Here is a 19173-nt window from a genome sequence, read left to right on the forward strand (position 1 = left end):
ATATCCAGGCCCTACTTTGAGTATCTCTACCCACCTGTGGTGTGCAAAAGTATGAGGGGTTGTTAAATCTGTGAGGTTGGGAGAAGTTTGGAAAAGGCTCTGTTGAGCAAGGCTCTTACGTATGAGTATTTGACGTTGGTGGTACCTCAGAGGGGTGACTTATTGCACTTGTAGGTGGAGTTATGTATTATCTACGTTTATTATGAAAGTTACTATATTAGTTAGTATATTGCTCAGCTAGCTGCTCTAACAAATAGACTGAAAAATACATAATGAGTAAACAGTTCACTTCTTTCTAAAGTAAGCATCTTGGTTGGGTAAACAAGTTGGTGAGGCAGCTCTTTTCCATGTGGCTTTTCAGGGACCCAGAGTAATGAATCTTCAGCCAACTTCAACTATAACTTCAAAGGTGGCCCTGAGAGTTGCCATTCCAGTGATCTTAAAGGGGAAAATACCATGTAGGAGCATGCAGGAACATGCACGGGAGGTTTACTATGATATGAAGCAGGCCTGGAAGTAGCACGTATCACTCAGTTTACATTCCTCTGGCTGGAATTCAGCCCCGTGGCCATGGAGATTAGGAAATATGGTCCAGCTGTGTGTTCAGGAAGACGAAGAGAACATGGATTTTGGAAAGCAGGTAGTAGTCTCTGTCATAGGGGCCTATCAAAAATAAGTTTGGCATGGCATCTCCATGTTGTTTTACTGTATTAAAGTTACAGAGTTACACACTTATCTCCCCAAGTAGGCTTGGAGATCTTCCTGTTTTCAGCACCCAGGACAAGGCAGGGAAGGAATGTGATAAATACTTATTAAATGTTTTTTTAAATGAATGAATGAATTGTACACTGGTGTGACAGTAGTTAGCTAACAGATTCAGTTGCTCCTTTTTCTTAATATTCATTTTTTAAAATGCAAGTGATATCTGGCTAGTATGAGTTAGAGAAGCAGGTGAAGACATTGTGGGAGGACCTTTTATACTTTAATCTTATCAGCCACACTTCAAAACGCAGTGTAGGGTGGGCTGCCAATGAGTAGGTTTCATTTGGGCAACTCATCCAAGTCCCAGTCTGTGGATTTTGTCATTGAGAAAAGTGCCCCCTGAAATGAATTTCTTATTCTTTTCTTGTCCTTGGTCTTTACTTTTAGGATTTTGGGTCTGAGCATTGACTGTAAATGCTATTTATTAAAAGGCCCCTTTAAAGGAGTGAGGGATGTTAAGAATGCCTAGTTAGGGAGTCCAGATTTATCAAGTTTGTTTTCTTGGTTGTTCCTTTTCTTGAGCACAGGTTAGCCTAGTGGTTAAAAGTGTGGACTGTGAATATGCCACTTACTAACTGATGACTTTGGGAAAGTTGCCTAACTACCCTATGCCTCAGTTTCCTCATCAGTAAAATGGGATAACAATAGTACCTATCTGATGGGGTTATCCTGAAGATTAAATGAGTTGATACATGTAAAGTTCTTAGAACAGTGCCCAGCACATGCAAGATGTCAGTAGTTAGGGTTATTATAGCTACTGTTATAATTAGGGCAGTTTTGTGTTCAGTTCAGAGGGGAAGCCACTCTGTTCAAAATCCTATATAATATAATAAAGAGGTAATATGCAAATTGACCATCATGCCCTCACACAAGATGGCCACCCCCATGTGGTCACAAGATGGCCACATCCATGTGGTCACAAGATGGCCACCACAAGATGCCTGGCAGGGAGGGCAGTTATGGGTGACTGAGCTGGCAGGGGAGGGCAGTTTGAGGTGACCAGACCAGTAGGGGAAGGAGGGTAGTTGGGAGCGACCAGGCCTGCAGGGGAGGGCAGTTGGGGGTGACCAGGACTGCAGGGGAGGGCAGTTGGGGGTGACCAGGACTGCAGGGGAGGGCAGTTGGAAGAGACCAGGCCTGCAGGGGAAGGCAATTAGGGACAACCAGGCCAGCAGAGGAGGGCAGTTAGGGGCGATGGGGCTGGCAGCGGAGGGCAGTTGGGGGCGACCAGGCCTGCAGGGGAAGGCAGTTGGGGGGACCAGGCCTGCAGGGGAGGGCAGTTAGGGGTGACCAGGCTGGCAGGGGAGGGCAGTTTGGGGCAATTGGGCCAGCAGGGGAGCAATTAGGCATCAATCAGGGTGGCAGGAGAGTGGTTAGGGGGTGACCAGGCTGGCAGGCAGAAGTGGTTAGGGGCAATCAGGCAAGCAGGCAGGTGAGCGGTTGGGAGCCAACAGTCCCAGATTGTGAGAGGGATGTCTGACTGCCAGTTTAGGCCTGATCCCACAGGGCTTAGGGACACCTCCCCTTCTCCCCCAGTGCACAAATTTTGTGCACCGGGCCTCTAGTTCACCTGTAATAAAGGAGTCTCCAATTCCCTACATCATTACCTCCAAACTTTTGCTGAGCCTCTGTTGCATCCAGAGTCCTATACTAGGAATACAAAGACATAACAGGCAAATTTTCTGAACATTTTGAGGTCTTCCTTAAGTGGTTAGGGAAGGCTCAGTGTATGAGTAAGACTTTATCTGGATGAGACTTAGACAAGTGGAGAGAGCATTCCAAGCAGGGATGACTGCCTGAGCAAAGGCACAGAGTGAGGCTCAGCTTGGACATAGATTTGAGTAAACTTGAATGTTCTTATCTGATGGACAGATAAGGCAGCAGAGATATGTAAGAGCCAGATATGGGAGTCTTTGAATGCCACATTGTTTGTAAGCCTCAGGACAATGGAGGTTTTTGGTTACCAGTGAAATAAAAGTTTTATGAAGGGTCACCTATAGCAGCAAAGGAGTTGAGATCCATCTGTCCGTCCATCCATCCATCCTTATCCTGAAACCCCATTTATCTTCACTATAGACAGAGTGATCTTTCTAATGTAATTCTAATCATGTTGCTTCCCTGCTTATAATCCTTTAATGTTATTGTAACTCATGAACTCTGCATGTTAACAGAGTGGGGATTGGTATAGAATTGAGGAGAGCTGGTTAGAAGCAGAAGGGAGGACAATTTTAAAGACCAAATACAAGGAAAAGCATGTCACTGCCAGGGCTGATGGGCAGACCCTGAGCAACTTAGGAATGATTATCTGGCACATGTTTCTGTGAAAGAGAGGGCTAAGGGACTGCTTGGCTTGAAAAACCAAGCAGCCCCCGTTCGCCTGCCTCCTTAGGCTTTTATTGTAACAACAGCTTGAACTAAAATTAACTATTAGGTACAATCAGTAGGGTAAGCATCCTTGAGAAGACACATGTGTCTGAAGATTCCAGCAAACCACCTGGGGGCTCAGACTTGTTTGGAAAAGTCAAGGCAGGGGTTGCCACCTTTGGCCAGCTCCCCTTAGAGGCCCCCGACCTTTTGGAGATTCCTCCTTACAAACTTTCCAACCAAGTCCTGTGCTTCCCCACATGTCACCTCCTTGAAGCAGGTAGTTCAGTCTTTCTGGAATGTGTGTGTGCGTGTGTGTGTGTGTGTGTGTGTGTGTGTGTGTGTGTGTGTGTGTAAAGTGACTAGCAGATGATTGATACTGGGAAGGTTGTCAGTAATATGGTAAGGGGCCTTATAATTCATATTAAAAGTATTACTTAAATCAGAGGGGTCCTTCCTGAAATCCACCCTCAAATCCCACAGCATAGTTGGAAACTAATGGGATTATGTGGGTGGAAAATGAGCAGAAGGAGGCAGGCACTCTGCTTTGTGAGGTTGATGATCTGAAACAGCTAAGATCAGTGGCTGATTGCAAAGGTCCATGCAAGTTATTGTCTTTCTCCCTGGAATCTCCTTTCCTACCTTGCCCATTGGAAGATACCTACTTTTCTAGGTACACCTCAAAACTCATGTACCCTGAGAGGCTCTAGGCAGAGCTGAGGGCTTCTGCTTCTGTAAGTCCTTGTTCATACTCCGACTTTGTTCTTCTCTCATTCCTGAAATTATCTTCTTACTAATCTATCTTCCTTCCTTATTAATCCTCATTCCTTGTGAGCACCAAGGGGTTGGTGGAAAGGCCCAGGTTCGATTTGGCCTTATATTTCCAATGTATTATATAGTGCTTGAGAAATAAAATGTTTTGGCATTAATGAATAGAGATTTGAAAGATAATAAATATTTTACCTTTTCCCCCAGAAATGTCCAGTTATGATTGGAGCATAGCATGATGGTATGTGCAAGAGGAGAGGGGCAGCGAAGGCAGGCTGTGGATGGGTGTAAACAGATGAAGCAGTTCAGACAGGTAGGCAGGGCCCAGATTGTGAAAGGCCCTGTATGCCATATTAGACAATTTGGTCTTCATCCTAAGAAGCATGAAAATCCACTGAATGAGAGTAACTTGATCAGATTGTTTCAAAATGGTAGTATTAGCCTTAGGGTGCAAGGAGGGTGGAGGATTGGGGAGGATCGAAGAGGATCTGAGGGGAGTAGGATTAGTGGCAGAAAACTCATACTTATCCAGGTTCAAGGTAAGGATGAACTTGTGGTAGGATCATCATCAGCAAAGAGATGTTTGAGCATCAAGCTAGAAAAGGCTATTCTTTAAAACCTTTTTTTAAATTAAAAAAATTTATTGGGATGACATTGGTTAATAAAATTATATAGATTTCAAGTGTATAACTATGTGATACATCATTTGTATATTGCATCGTGTGCTTATCATCCAAAGTAAAATCTTCTCCCATCACCATATATTTGACTCCCTCTACCCTTTACTATCTCCTTTACTATCTCCCCTACCTCTTCCCCTCTGGTAACTACCATACTGTTGCCTACATTTTTGTTTGTTTGTATTGATTGTTCATTTGTTACTTCCAGTTTTATATCCCACATATGGGTGAAATCATAAGGTTCTTGACTTTTTCTGTCTGACATTTTCACTTAGCATGATACTTTCAAGATCCATCCATATTGTTGCAAATGGCAGTATTTTATCTTTTCTTATGGCTGAGTAGTACTCCATAGTATATATGTACCACTTCATCTTTATCCAATCGTCTATAGAAGAATACTTTGGTTGTTTCCATGGATTGGCCACCACAAATAATGCTGCAATTTGAAAACACTTATTCACAAAGAGAGGGCTATTTTTGAGCCAAGGCTATAAGACAAGCAGAGCTGAAGAGGAAGATTTGAAATGATCCCTTTTGTGTGGAGAGAACTGGTGAGTTTTCCTGATTTCTTTGACCATGCACAGAGGCTTAGAAAGGTGCTGTTTAGCAAGACCTATGGGGCAAGAGAGGGGTGATCAGCAGGGCCATTGGATCCAAATTCTGAGCTTGGAGTTTAAAATGTAGGCTGTTTTCCTGCGTCAAATGCATGCAGGGAAGCAGGGGGAGACCTCAGTAAATGTTGATCCTAACTGAAATCTGTCCATGGTAAGATGCTTGGGGAGAGGCCAGGGTGAGTGCCTTCAAAATCTGAAAGTGACCGGTTCTCTCTGAAGCTCCCAGTAAGGCCTGCCTGTTGGTAGAACCACCCCCACTTGGAGTCTTGTTCTTGTCCTAAAAGAGTTTGGATGCTCTATCTCCACCCAGGGCAGCCATGGCCTTGATAGGCTAGTGACAGAGGCTGCCTGATTTTTCAGGGCACTGCACACTTCACCTGCCAGTGGTTAGTAATGAGAGTAACGGTGCCACAAGGGACACTTTAAGGGAAAGCCCTGATGCCTGGACGTCCAGCTCTATTATCCTGGAAGCTCTGGGAATCTCTTCTGGCCCTTATGGCTCCCCTCCCCTTCTCCAGGCCTGGGGAACCCACTTCCTGCTCTTTCTCTGGCTCCCTTTTGCTTGTGTCACCTGGTCCCTTTGCTCCAGTTCTCCCCCCTGCCCTCGCCCCCATCACCTGCTGCCGAGCCTTTCTCTAACAAGTTCTCCACATCCTGTCCTATCTTTCTCCCTACTCCAAGGGTCCTCCAAGCTCCGAGCCTTTGCTGTGACCCTAAAGATTTGCGCCAAATGGTTTAAGAGGTGGCATGACTTGAAGGGCCCAGGAAGAACTGCTGCCTTTCAGCATCTCTCCTTCCCCCTAGCACAATGTACCAGTGCCCGGCTTCAGAGAGGATTCCTTCAGCTAAGACCTCTGCCCTGCAAACATGCAGGGCTAGTAACATCTGTAGGGCCCTTTAAAGATTTCAAAATTAAAAAAAAAAGAGATTTCAAAATGCTTTCACTTATTTTATGTCAAGATGTCAGCATGGGCTATAAATTTGCTTCTTATCCTTGACAGCCAACAGCCAGAAGAAGGAATGGCTATCAAAGGCCCTGATGGTGGATGGGAAGGTGCAGACATAGAATACAGGGGAATCAAAGGTGGGGAGAGGGCTTGGGCAGCTCAGTGAAGAGACAATCTATAGACAGGTATCAACAGGACTCTAAAAACAAGCTCTGCCTGTTTTTTTCTTTTAGATTTGGGCCTCTCCCTGACTTTAGTGTCTACTATTTTTCTCTCAAAATCTCTGCTCCTGTTCCTTCATCTGCCTCTGTAGCACAACCTAAGGTACCTTCAGCCAGTGGGATGGTGGAGGTTTTATCCAGCTGTGATGTCTGTGTCAGAGAACAAGCAGAGAGAGCAGCCAGGATGACCAGTGGGGCCCTGGAGGCCAGCCTCAAACCCAGGTGGCACCTTCAAGGCATGGTGGCTCCTGGATAGTGGTTTGACTAAAGCTTTGGGTTGACTCTGAATCTGAGTTGTCCCGAGTCACAATTGTGAATGTGAGTATAGTGGTGAAGGAAGGGTGGACCTTGATGAGCTTGGTATAGGTAACCTTTGTTACTTGCCCAGTTACACATCAGGATGATCTTTGGCTTGTGAGGCATGCATCTGAAGGTCTTAAGGCTTTCCCTGGGGTGTAGAGTCCTATTCTTAGTTCTGCCCTGGACTAGTTGGTGGGCAAGCATGCAGAAAAGCATGAGGGAGAGAGATGAGGCAAGACCGAAGACCAATGAAGAAGCTCCTCCCTTGATGTCCTGAGCTGGTGGCCGCTCTATTACACCACCAGCATACATGCCTACTCTTGCCCCCTATGTTCTGTCTCTAGGGAGTGTCTTCCAGAAGCCACCTACCCTTCAAAACTAACTTTAGGCTTAATTCCTCGGGAAGCCTACCTTGACCTAGCTTTCTGGTCTCCCACAACATGGACTGGAGCCCACAATATAGTAATAAATTATGAAAGCTTTACTCTGCTGGTTATACTTGTGTTTCCTGTGTGAAAGATGCTAAGTTTTTCAGGTGCAGGGACCAATGTTCTAGGCTTACTGAAACTGCCCAGCAGAGAGCATGCAACAGGAGCTGCTCCACAAACTGGTAACTGGCCAGAGCTCTGTTTCAAGAGACCAGGAAGAGCTGCTGTTTGTTGATTAATTAATTAATTAATTCATTCATTCATTCATTAATTCACTCATTCATTCAGCAGGGGCTAAGGGCTGAGCTTGAATTATAAGGTGTAATTTCTGTTCACACAGAGCTTAAAGTGAAAATAATGAGAGCAATTATAATAATCACCTTTTGTTGCACACACATAGGGTAATGACTGTCCTGGGTACTTTGCATCACATCTCTAGTTCTCATGCTTATTACAATCCTGCACGTTTGGGATTCTCTTCCCATTACAGTTGAAGAAAGAGGCTCAGAGAGGTCTCAGCGTCAGCATGTGGAAGAGTTGAAGGTTCAGCCCAGGTGGCGGACCTGAGGGTCAAGTATAGGTGGCAGAGCTGAAGTCTAGGCCCAGGTGGCAGAGCTGAAGTCTAGGCCCAGGTGGCAGAGCTGAGTGTCAAGTCCAGGTGGCAGAGTTGAGAGTTAAGCCCAGGTGGCAGAGCTGAGGGTCAAGTCCAGGTGGCAGAGCTGAGGGTCAAGTCCAGGTGGCAGAGTGAGGGTTCAGCTCAGGTGGCAGAGCTGAGGGTCAAGTCCAGGTGGCAGAGCTGAGGGTCAAGTCCAGGTGGTAGAGCTGAGGGTTAAGCCCAGGTGGCAGAGCTGAGGGTCAAGTCCAGGTGGCAGAGTGAGGGTTCAGCCCAGGTGGCAGAGCTGAGGGTCAAGTCCAGGTGGCAGAGTTGAGAGTTAAGCCCAGGTGGCAGAGCTGAGGGTCAAGTCCAGGTGGCAGAGCTGAGGGTCAAGTCCAGGTGGCAGAGTGAGGGTTCAGCCAGGTGGCAGAAGCTGAGGGTCAAATCTAGGTGGCAGAGCTGAAGGTCAAGTTCAGGTGGCAGAGTTGAAGGTTAAGCCCAGGTGGCAGAGATGAGGGTTCAGCCCAGGTGGCAGAGCTGAGGGTCAAGTCCAGGTGGCAGAGCTGAGGGTCAAATCCAGGTGTACTGGACGATGCTTCTCTGCTTGAAAGTGTTCCTCAGAGGTTGGAAAAGACTGGGTCTGATCAGCTGTGAGACCCTGGCAACTTGTGGCCCCTGTCTTGGACTTTTGTGCAAAGTGGAGTTGCAGTATTTCATCTCTCAGTCCCCCCACTTCTAACATGCAGCGTTCCATCACCCACTGGGTTCCTCTCCCTCCAGGGTGCTGCTGGGAGTCTTTGGAAATAGCACTGCAGTGCTGTCATTAGAAGGGCTGCTCTGGGAGGATCAAGGAAGGGCCATGAGCTCTGAGGCCTTGGTGGAACCAGAAGGTGTGTGGGGACCCCTCAAGGGCATTGGAGGCTGCCCTTTTGTCAGAGGACACTCCTGCCCTCAGAGGGCTCACCATTGGTTTGTTCTTGCTCTTTCTTTCCTCGAGGAGTGGTGCTGGCTGGTCAGGCTGCCCCAGGAGAGGCCCTCAGCCTGTCTTTGGCATTAATTCCAGGTGTGTCTGCAGACAGTGTCCCACCTACCCTGGCTCTCCTGATGCTACCCTCTTGTCTGGGAATCATAAGAGATTATGACAGCGATCATCCACAGGGGCTCCTGCTGGTGGCTCCAGGTTCTCCGTGTGTGTGTGTGTGTGTGTGTGTGTGTGTGTGTGTGTGTGTGTGTGTGTAGTGGAGTGAGACTCCCCTTCTCCACTCTCTTCTCCCCTATGGCCAGTGTGACCCTGGATTACCAAGGCTCTGAGGAGACATGCCATTTTTTTAGGACCACCCACTGTGTCTCCCTCAGTGCCTCAGCTCCTCTGTGTCCTGGCTTCCCCATCACCTGAAGTGGCTTTGCCTCCTTTGTCTTTTCTCTCACAGACATCCCCTTGCTCCCTGGCTCCCCACGCAGGCTGAGCCCTTGTGCAGTGGCCAGGGGCAGCCAGAGCCCCAAACAAGGACAGCAATACCTCAAGGTGCCAGGTCCCCCAGCCCCAGGTCTACAGGGCATCTCCAACCAAGATTCTGGCCAGCTGTCCGGTGAAGAGAGCTCCCACAGCAGCTCTGTGAGTACTGGGCTCGGGGGGATGGCCAAGGGGAGCCTCGTGACTGGGGAAATTCCACTTGGGGGGCAGGTGTATGTGTGTGTGTGTGTGTGTGTGTGTGTGTGTGTGTGAGAGAGAGAGAGAGAGAGAGAGAGAGAGAGAGAGAGAGAGAGAGAGAGATACTCAGGGTTTTTATTAGGCCCCTTTTCCTTTCCTTTCTCTGTAAGTCATGACAGTAATATCCCAGCTACGCTGGAGTCTTTTGGTCAGAGGACCTGGAAGGAGGAGGTGTGAGAGGCCCGGTGATCCCACCTGTTGGTCTGCAGAATTCGCAGCTCCCCTCCCACCTCTGCTGTGGTGGCTCTGGAGGCTTTCCCCTGTGCCTGGTTGCCCAGGTGACCTCTCAGGTGCTGCTGAGGCAGCTGGGTATCAAGCCAGTAATAAACAGGGAAACACCCAAAGGGGAGGCAGGTCCCTCCTCTGCTCCGCCTCATTCTTTCTCCTCTTCTTTCAATGTCCCATCTCCACAGGTGGACGGGAGCAGGAGTCAGTCCCCTGCTGCCACCAGTGGCTGGAGAGGAGGAGGAAGAGGATGATGTGGGGCTGTGAGGGGCATAGTGTATAGTGAATCCCCTCAGGGTGGGAGGTGGGGGTGGGCCAGGTGACCAGAAATTGGCCTTTGTTCCAATGGATCCAGAGAACCTGCCAGTGAGTACTCTGTGTGTGCGTGTGTGTGTATGCGTGTTACGGATTTGCAAGGAGGTGGGTGTGCCACTGTGCATGTGGAGAGCTGTGTGCATGTCAGAGTGCACTTGGGTGATATACGTGTGCACGGGTGTGTATGCAGGAGTGCTGGTGCAGAGAGCTGGGTGAGTGACTGTGTGCATGTGCAGGAGTGGGCCTGGGGCTCTGTGTGTGGAGGCAGGTAGTGGGGCTGTTCATGGGTATGGTGCTGTGTGTGCAGTCTGTATGTGAGCATGCATGTGTGCATGAAGGCTGGAGCAGGTGTGAAGGCACCCATGCCTGGGCTGTGGACAAGTGGGTGGAGGGCTGTGTGGGGTGGGTGTGGCAGGTGAATTTAGGCCACCTTGTCCTTAAACTGGGGCAGTTGGGGCCTTGGGTCCTAAGGGGCTTGCTTCCTAGTGCATTTTTTGGGGGCCAGAGCAAGGTCTGCATCCTCTGTCTCTCACCCCTTCCTCACCAGACCTCACAATTTTTATTGTTTTCTCTGGCCAGGTCATCAACAACTACCTGGATGCCAACGAGCCAGTGTCCTCAGAGGCCCCTCTGAGTCGCATGCACTTCTATGACAACCAAAGGAAGGTTGACTATGTGCTGGCCTACCACTACCGGAAACGTGGGGCACATCCCAGCCACAGCTCCCCTGGCCAGTCACTGGCCATCATCTCCAATGGGGAGACTGGCAAGGAGCCCCATGCTGGGGGCTCTCGTGACATTGAGCTGGGGCGGCTGGATGCCCTGGAAGAGGAGAGGAAGGAGCAGCGGGAGGAGTTTGAGCACAACCTGATGGAGGCTGGGCTGGAGCTTGAGAAGGACATGGAGGTGAGGTTGGGCAGGTGTCACAGGGTTGTGGGATGGAATGACCCTGCAGGGCTGGGCTCCTGGTGACCAGCATCATCTGTAGGGAGCCTTGGCTTTGTTCTGAAAGGTGCCTTTTTTTTTTCCGGTGGAAAAACCAGATTTTCTTGCCCAAGGACTTGAGGAAGAGTCTTGATATAGCTACTGACTCTACCTAGGGGATCCCAGGTAGTAGGTGTGTGTGTGTGTGTGTGCGCGCGCGCTTGTGCACCAGGCTCTTGTGTGGGAGTCAGCCTAGTAGGGACTGAAGGCAGGATATTTCTTCCTGGTGTTCTCAGGCCCCATCCTATGGCCTTCTTTGTAATGGGTTCCTTGGGATGAAGACCCTGTTTTCCTATTGAACTATGGATCAAAATTCCAATATACAGGCTCTACTTCACTAAGGCATGTGCTTGCGTGGGACCCCTGAGGGAGTTGGTTATTTGGGAACTAAATATGTGAGCTATATATATTCTCACCGCTGGGCAGTAGCCATCTTAAGGGAATCCATGGAAATTCATTTATCTACATATCTGTCTATTGTCCATCCATTCATCCATCTATCCCTTCATCCATCCATTTATTTATTAATTCATTTACCCATCCATTTCTCCATACCACAGTGATCCTTTAAAAATGACCTGCTATCACCATACTCTCCAAACTCATTTTCTACTCCTCCCATCCTCCTGCACTGCTCCAGCCCACCAGCCTTATCTTGTATGTGTTGGCCACCCTCACATCAAGGCCTTTGTACTGGTTGTTCCCTCTGCCTCTGTACCCTTCTCCAGACCCGTGCATACTCACTCCCTTACTCCACACTTCTGCTCAAATGCTACCTCCTTCCACACATCTTCCCTGACCATCCTAGCTAGAATACCACTGCCCCTTCACTCTGTTCCTTGATCCTGCTTTACTTTTCTTCATCACACTTAGCCCTGCTACCTGAAATAACATGAGAGGTTTATTTGTTTTTATAATTTGTGCCCCACCTGCTCCATCAAGACAGTTTGGTTCACTGTTGTATCCCCAGCACCCAACACAGAGTCTAAACAATAAAGTAGTAGGTGCTTAACACATGTTAGTTCAATAAATAAGTGACCTCCCCAAGTCTCAGCTTCCTAATCTATGAAATAATAGACACCCCGATGGATTTTAGTTTTACATGTCCCATTATTAGACCAGGGTAATGAGAACATTCAGCACAATATTTGGCACATAGTAGGTGCTCAATAAATACTCATTATGATTCTTTTTAGAGGTGTCTTGTTGAGGGGTACAGTGCCATTCTCATCAGAAACCTGTTTTGTAAGAATCAAGTTAAGGTTGTCCCCAAACTGGAAGGGACCCCCAAAGGTCATTCATGCATTTCTCTGTCTCCAGGCAGGATGGCATGTGGCCTGACTCAGAGATTCTTTGTGCTGACTCATGCTACTTATCCAGACCCTTAAGCCAGGAGCTACTTCTCTTGTTCTTCTTTCCACCATTGTAGGGAAAGTGCTCTCTTTTAGGGCTGCTTGGGGTCCCTTGTTGTGAGGGTGCTGATTTTTACTTTTTGAAACCCAAAGCCCACTTGGTGCCTCTGATTGGGGTCTGGTGGGAAGGTTTCTTGAGGTAGTCCTGTGTTTTGAGGGCCAGAGAACTTTTGGCACTACCACTATGGCCAGGCTGCAGTACACACACCTGCCTGTAGGTGTCAGGGTGTGGAGGCCCCACTTAGTTTCCCTGCTCAGCTGGGAAGCATTGTGCTCAAGACCTGTACAATAGGTCCTCGGGTTACATGGGAGATCCCTTCCTACGGTGCGAAGTAATGCGATTTTTGCAGTAAGTCGGAACCCACCTACATAAGCACCTATGTCATTCACATGGAGCACATACACAGCAGTAATGAAGTGAAACAGTAAAAAAAAAAATTAAAAGAAATATGACAATTCCTGACCTTTACTTGTGGTAAATAAATAATAAAAAACATAAAGCACATATGTACATATGTTGAATTGATGGAACTTTTTAAAATATAAATAAATGGGAAATGGCAACGTAACCACGAAACAACGTACATTGAGTCTGACATAACCCGAGGACTCTCTGTACTCTGTTAGATCCAGAGACACGGAAGCATCAAACAGACTGTCAAACCTTAAGGGTCTGGATAAGTAGCAGAGGGAAGGCAGGGGAGGGTGGGCGGGATAAAGAAATCAATCAATGAACTTGTATGTATATATGCATAACTCATGGATACAGACAATAGGTTGGTGAAGGCCTGGGGTAAGGGGTGAGGGCAGGATGGGAGAGGTCAATAGGGGAAAATGGGGACATATGTAATACTTTAAACAATAAAGATAAAAAAAAGACATGGACTCTGGAGTCAGAGTACAGATGTTCACATCCCAGGCCTGGCATATACCAGCCTCACAACCTTGGGCAAGTGACTAGATCCTTCTGAGTCAAAGTTTTCATGTCTATAAAGTGGGAATAACAATACGTTCTTCATTGGGTTGTTATGAATATGAAACAAGACAATTAAATAAAGTATCTAGAACAGTATTTGCTATTATTACTATGTAGAGTTACCAGATTCAGCAGATAAAAATTCACAATGGCTAGTCAAATTTGGATTTTTGAACAATAAATAATGTTTTAGGATAAGTGTGTCCCATGCAATACTGGGGCTATACTTGCACTAAAAATTATTTGTTGTTGATCTCAAATTATTTGTTGTTGATCTCAAATTCAAATATAACTGTCCTGTTGACTTTTACTACTATTACTAATAGTATCACTGCATATCTCTGCTGCCTTCCAGCATGTCTTATTTTAGTTGTTATTGGATTTTCCTGGCTTTGGCTGGGAATTAGGATTGACCAGTGTTAGATGGGGCTGTGGAGTGGGTCCTGGATTGTTGTTACCACCAAAAGCTGCTCCCTCCCAGTCCCCACCCCTGCCTACAAAGTCTATCTAACTCCTCCTTCCTAGGGCTATTTCAACTTCCCTGGTTCCCCCTTCTGTCACCAGAGCTCCCAACATTCATGTAGCCATCAGGACCTACCGTATTCTCTCTTTCTCTCTCTCTCTCTTCTAAAAATGTATTATTGTTATTAGTTTTGGGACCTCTGATGCAAAGAATTGAGTTCTTCGCACTTCTCAATCATGGTGCATTATTATCATTGGTCTGCACAAGGACCCCCCCTCTCCTTATTTATTTAAATATCTCCCCTCACTCTTCACTGCCTGCTTACTCCACAGGTAATTATTCCAATGCTTTGTGGTTCTGGGAAATGTGTAGTGTTGTTCTTGCTTTATGTATTTTTTTCATTTTAAAAATGGGCTTTATTGTTTAGAACAGTTTTAGATTAACAGAAAAATTGGACAGAGTTCCCGTATACCCTGTACCCAGTTCTCCTATTATTAACATCTACATTAACATGGTACATAGAACACTATTAATGAACCCATATCAATACATTATCATTAACTAAAATCTAAACTTTATTCACATTTCCTTAGTTTTTGCCTACTGTACTGTTTCTGTCCCAGGCTTGCATCCTGGACACCACGTTGCATTTCGTGGTCATGATTCCTTAGGCTCCTCTTGGCGGTGGCCATCTCTCAGCACTGTGTGCATTATGAGTTTATATAAGGCACCCCGTAGCCCATTCTGTTTCCCACTTTTTCTCTCAGCCCTATATTTTTCAGACCCGTTCACATTCTGCAAGTACATCTAATCCATTTTTCTCCTAATGGATGAATAATATGCCCTCCCCACAATTTACCTAGTCACTCCATGATGATAATGGACATTAAGTTGCTTCTAGTTGTGTGCCACCGACAAGACTAAGAATGAATAGTTACCTCCTTCAGGGCTGGTGGTTCATGATCTTCGCTGCCCGCCCCCCACCCCCCATGCCATGTTGGTAAATACAGATTAGAGATGCATTAACTGAGACCTGTGAAGGTCTGAACAACTTTCTGGGGGCTGTTGAGGTCTGAGCAACTCTTCTCTGTGTTAGGATGCTCAGCCTCGGGCCTTGAGCCGCAGTCTGGAACTGGCACCTCACAGGCGAGGGGACATTGCTTGACTGCCCCTGGTGGCAGTTTGGAGAGCAGGTGCTGAGGCCCCTCCTGCTCAGTTGTCCCCACCTTCTAGGGTGGGTTGTCTTTTGGGTTCTGGGTTCACTTCGATTTTAAGATAATTGGAGAAAAATGGGTTTCTATGAGAGACCCATTAAACATTACTCACTCAGTCCTACAGATCAAAGGAACTTTGCATCCACCAATCTGACTGAGTATTGCAGAATTCACTTCTGACATAAGTTGCTACTGGCGCACTTTAGAGAGGATGATAATTGGTGCTTATCTTCCATTTGGTGCTTCACTTTTTAAGTTTGTATGCATATTTCCATATATTGGCATTGTCCATGTTCATATTTTAAAGACTATTAAGTATTTTTCAGTAGTTTTCCTTTGTATTTTGTTACATTCTGCCATTTGATTAGAATTTCATTTAAAGGCATTGCTGATGACAGAGACACTTGCCTCTTCACTGCTGATTTGGGCAGGTGAGGGCCACCTGTGTGGAGATGGGCACCCCCCTGCTGCTGTCTTCTCTCTGACCCATATAGAGCTTGTGTCTGCAAAACTCTCAAATCTCGCTTTGCTAGGAAAATAGGACTTAGGAAATTTCCTGATCCTTAGAGAAACCTTGCTCTTTGGTTTTCTAGGGTAACAGTGTCCCCGGAGGTCTTCCTGTCATCACTCTGTCTCAGGCAATGACAGCTGGCTGTTGGGAACTGAAGTGAGGGGAGTGGTGTATTTCTATGGGACAAGGGTCCCCACACCCCTGCTAACTCCATGATAAAATTAGTCTGCTTCCTCCTCTGGAATGGGGTAGGGGTTTGCATTCTTAGGAAAGGCTGTAGCACACACATGCAGAGAAAATACAGATGTGGAATTTAACGATGCCCCAGTCCATACTGTTTCTTGGTGATGGCTGTTATGCCCCCGAGAGTGTGGGCAGCAGTCACGCTGCTGTTGACTTGTGCTAATGACTGGGGAAAATACCATGATTTCCCCCTGGCCTTGGGTGTGTTCCTGTCCCACTGAAGCAGCATGCTGGAGTCTTGGGCTTCTCACCTGCCCCAAGGGATTTTAGGGAAAAAACAAAGCCCCAGCAGCCCCGCCCCCTGGGGCCACACAGCAGGGCAGAGCAGAGCCACCAGGCCTGGTTGGATCTGATCTCAGAGGGGAAGCCTCGAGGAAGTCTGGGGGTGGGGATACAAAGAGAAGCAAGGAGGGGAGCTCAAGTACCCTGAACCTGGGTAAATATCTATTTCCTTTTTCAAAGAGCTTACTATTTAAACATTGACATTCAATGTTCCCATTTAATGCTCTTGGCAACCCCACTGAGGTGATTAAGCAGCTATTGTTTCCTTGTCATAGAAAACCCAAGTGCCTTGTCAAGCTGGTGAGGAGCAGAGCTGTCCCTTGAAACTAGGTCTCCTAACTACTGCTCCTCTTAGTCTCTGAAGATGGCTCTCTAGGGATGGTGTTTGGGCTACGTAGTCAACTAGCCTTGGAGATAAGCACTGCCCAGGTTATGAAAGAATCTGGCCATAAGGTGGAGTGAAAAGCAGGCCGAGGGCTGGACTAGAGGTGTGTCGGGGGGAGGGTGCTGGTGTGGCTCTTTCTCAAGGCCTTCAGGTCGTGGTCTCCAGGATCCCTCCAAAGGGGCTGGAAGGAGTTTCTAGGCTTCAGTTATTTGCCAGTGTCCTCCCTATAGCAGCGGAGGGCAAGGGTCATTGAAGAGCCTGGCGAAGGACTTCTGGCCAGGGCACCAGCTTGGCTGGCTGTTTGTTTTGCTGGGTTTCTGTTACCAGATGCAAACTGTGAGGTCTGAGAGAACAGGAGCATAGGGTATTAAAGCTAGAAGGCCTTGACATTTCTTTGAATTCCATCAGAGAGCAGGAACTGGATGTGACCTTTACAATCTCATGCTGCTAATTCATACCTTAAGGCAGCGATTCAACCAGTGTGCCACAAGAATTTTTAAAACGTGCAATACCTGACTACTGAACACTGACCTCTTTTCCCTTAGATTGTCAAATAAAAAAATGACAACAACCAACACAACAATAGCCATCTGGTGTGGGTGAATAAAAATTATATCTATTTTTTGTCAAATCAGCAAAAATTAATATTATTTTTGGTGTGCTGCAGAATTTTAGTAATTAGCTTACTATTATGTGTGCCCTGAAATGAAAAATGTTGACAGTCACTGCTTTAAGGAAATAAAATATTGATTACAGAGAGTCTATGCAAACAATAAGTCAAGATGGGCTGACTTCCTCTGTTAGGTCTGTTTTCCTTGTAGTTAACTTCCTGTCTTCCCAGGAGACTGATGTCTAACTGGCACTTCTGGTATGACTGTCAGGGAGTCCATGGCCAGTGCCTGTTCTGACTTAATATCCTAGGCTGGTTGTTAAATACTTTGAGTTTAATTCGTGATTACTACTATTATTTACCTCAGTCTTTGTTTTTGAAGAGCTGGTCAGGAAACAGTTAATCTCTACCCTTCTAATCATTCCTCTTCATGGCGGTGCTAGATGTTTTGGGCTCCTAGACAAACACGGAGAAAGCAGTGAAGTATGGTAGCAACCATACTTGGGTAAAAACTGCTGTTTGATTTTAACCCTGCTATTCTGGCTTCTGCACACACTTACTTGCTTAAACAACAGGGTAGTTACCTCAGCACATAAATCCATCCCACATCACAAAGGTTATTTTCCTGTGCCTGTGGACCAGAACCACAGGAGACTGATTCCCACTGACTCAGTAGCTCCAGGAGTTGAAACTGCAGACAACTTATAGAGATTATTAACTTTGCTCAATTCTGCTTCTGTACAATCTGCTTTCGCAAGATAGGTCCACATTCCAATCCAATGTCCAGCAGGATGTGGCTAGGGGCTCGTTTAGAACAAAGGAAAATTTTTGTGGTTTAGACCTTTAAAAGGACTGCCTACACCTGAAACGGCGCGGTCCTGAGGGTGGACTCCACCTGCGTGTGGTGCTCTCGCGGCCGTCCTGGCCAGCTCAATAAATCCTTGCCTGCTTTTTTTAATCAATCAGCAGCCTCCGGTGGTCTTATTCTGACTCCAGGGTTCGACCCCACAACAAGCAGTTGCCAGGGAGACCTTCCAGGTTCCATTTCTGGCCCCCTCTCTCCTGCCTCCTATTTGGAAGACATTTATGAGCACCTATAGGTGCCACGTCCTGGGCCAAGCACCGACGACGCACAAGTGAATAAGACATGATCCTGCCTTTAAGGATCTCATAGTCTATTAGGGGAAGTGAACCTGACCAGAGAGAATCACAGAATGAGGTCTAAAGTAAAGAGGTGGGAAGAGAGTTCTGGGAGAGTGACTGATGGTCTGGGTGACTTGGAGAAGTCTTACCTGTGCCTTGAAGCTCATGGCTAAATCACCTTCCCTCTCGCTGCCCCAGATGCTCAGGGTCCCAGAACAAGTGAGTGGGCTGGCTGTTTCTCCTACTCTTATCAGGTCCCCAGGAAGGATTCACCCTCCGTGAGTGGAGATGCAGGTGAGGACTGTGCATGTTTGCAAGGTTTAACTGAAGTGTGTGTTGCCTATGGCAGGGTCTTTTCTTTTTTTGGCAGCAAATCACGCAAGAGTTTATTTGCAAGAAAAGGAAATATACTACGATATAGTCTGAGTGGGCAGCTTGACTGGCCGAAGTGCCGCCACGTGCCTGGCAGGGTCTTTCTTTGAGCCTCAAGGTCTGGAGATGCCCAGTGGTCATTTCTGTTGCTTGACAGGTGGTAATGTTGGCTCTGGGTCCCCTGTTCTTCACTGTAGCAGGGTCTCCCTGCTACCCATGGTCAGCTCATTAGGGTGCCCCTATATATCTTATATCTAATGAGTCCTGAGGTCTATGTGGTAACATCAGGGGCTCTTAAACCTTACAGGTTTTGTGAATAGAATTCAAGGGTAGAATTCATAAATTTGGACGGTAGAAAATTATACTTTATTTTCACCAACATTTAACTGAAACTTAGCATGTACTTTAATTAAGGATAATTAGGCACAAAACTATATTACTGTGAGTTCCTCCAAGTTTGTTACCAATAGAAATCACACATAGATTGATATCACACTATAGATGTTGCACAAATGTCCAAAAGCATTTATAATTATCACTACTTCAGAATAATAGCAATCTTTAGATGTGCTCTAGGTCTTGCTATTCAATGTGTTGATAAAGAAGCATGTATTACTACATCACATACTTAAGTATAAATGTTTT

At 46.7% G+C, this 19173-nt stretch overlaps 1 protein-coding gene across 1 annotated transcript in view; it reads left to right on the forward strand.

Moving 5' to 3' along the window:
- Positions 1-19173, forward strand: part of ANO2 (anoctamin 2) — a 310827-nt gene that overhangs the window by 12287 nt on the left and 279367 nt on the right. Inside the window, exons 2-3 of the mRNA XM_080659102.1 lie at positions 9113-9297; positions 10513-10839. Of these exons, the coding sequence (XP_080515228.1) occupies positions 9113-9297; positions 10513-10839 (512 nt within the window). The remainder of the gene's footprint in view (positions 1-9112; positions 9298-10512; positions 10840-19173) is intronic.

Source organism: Plecotus auritus (genome assembly GCF_963455305.1).
Source record: "Plecotus auritus genome assembly, chromosome: 3".
NCBI lineage: Eukaryota > Metazoa > Chordata > Mammalia > Chiroptera > Vespertilionidae > Plecotus > Plecotus auritus.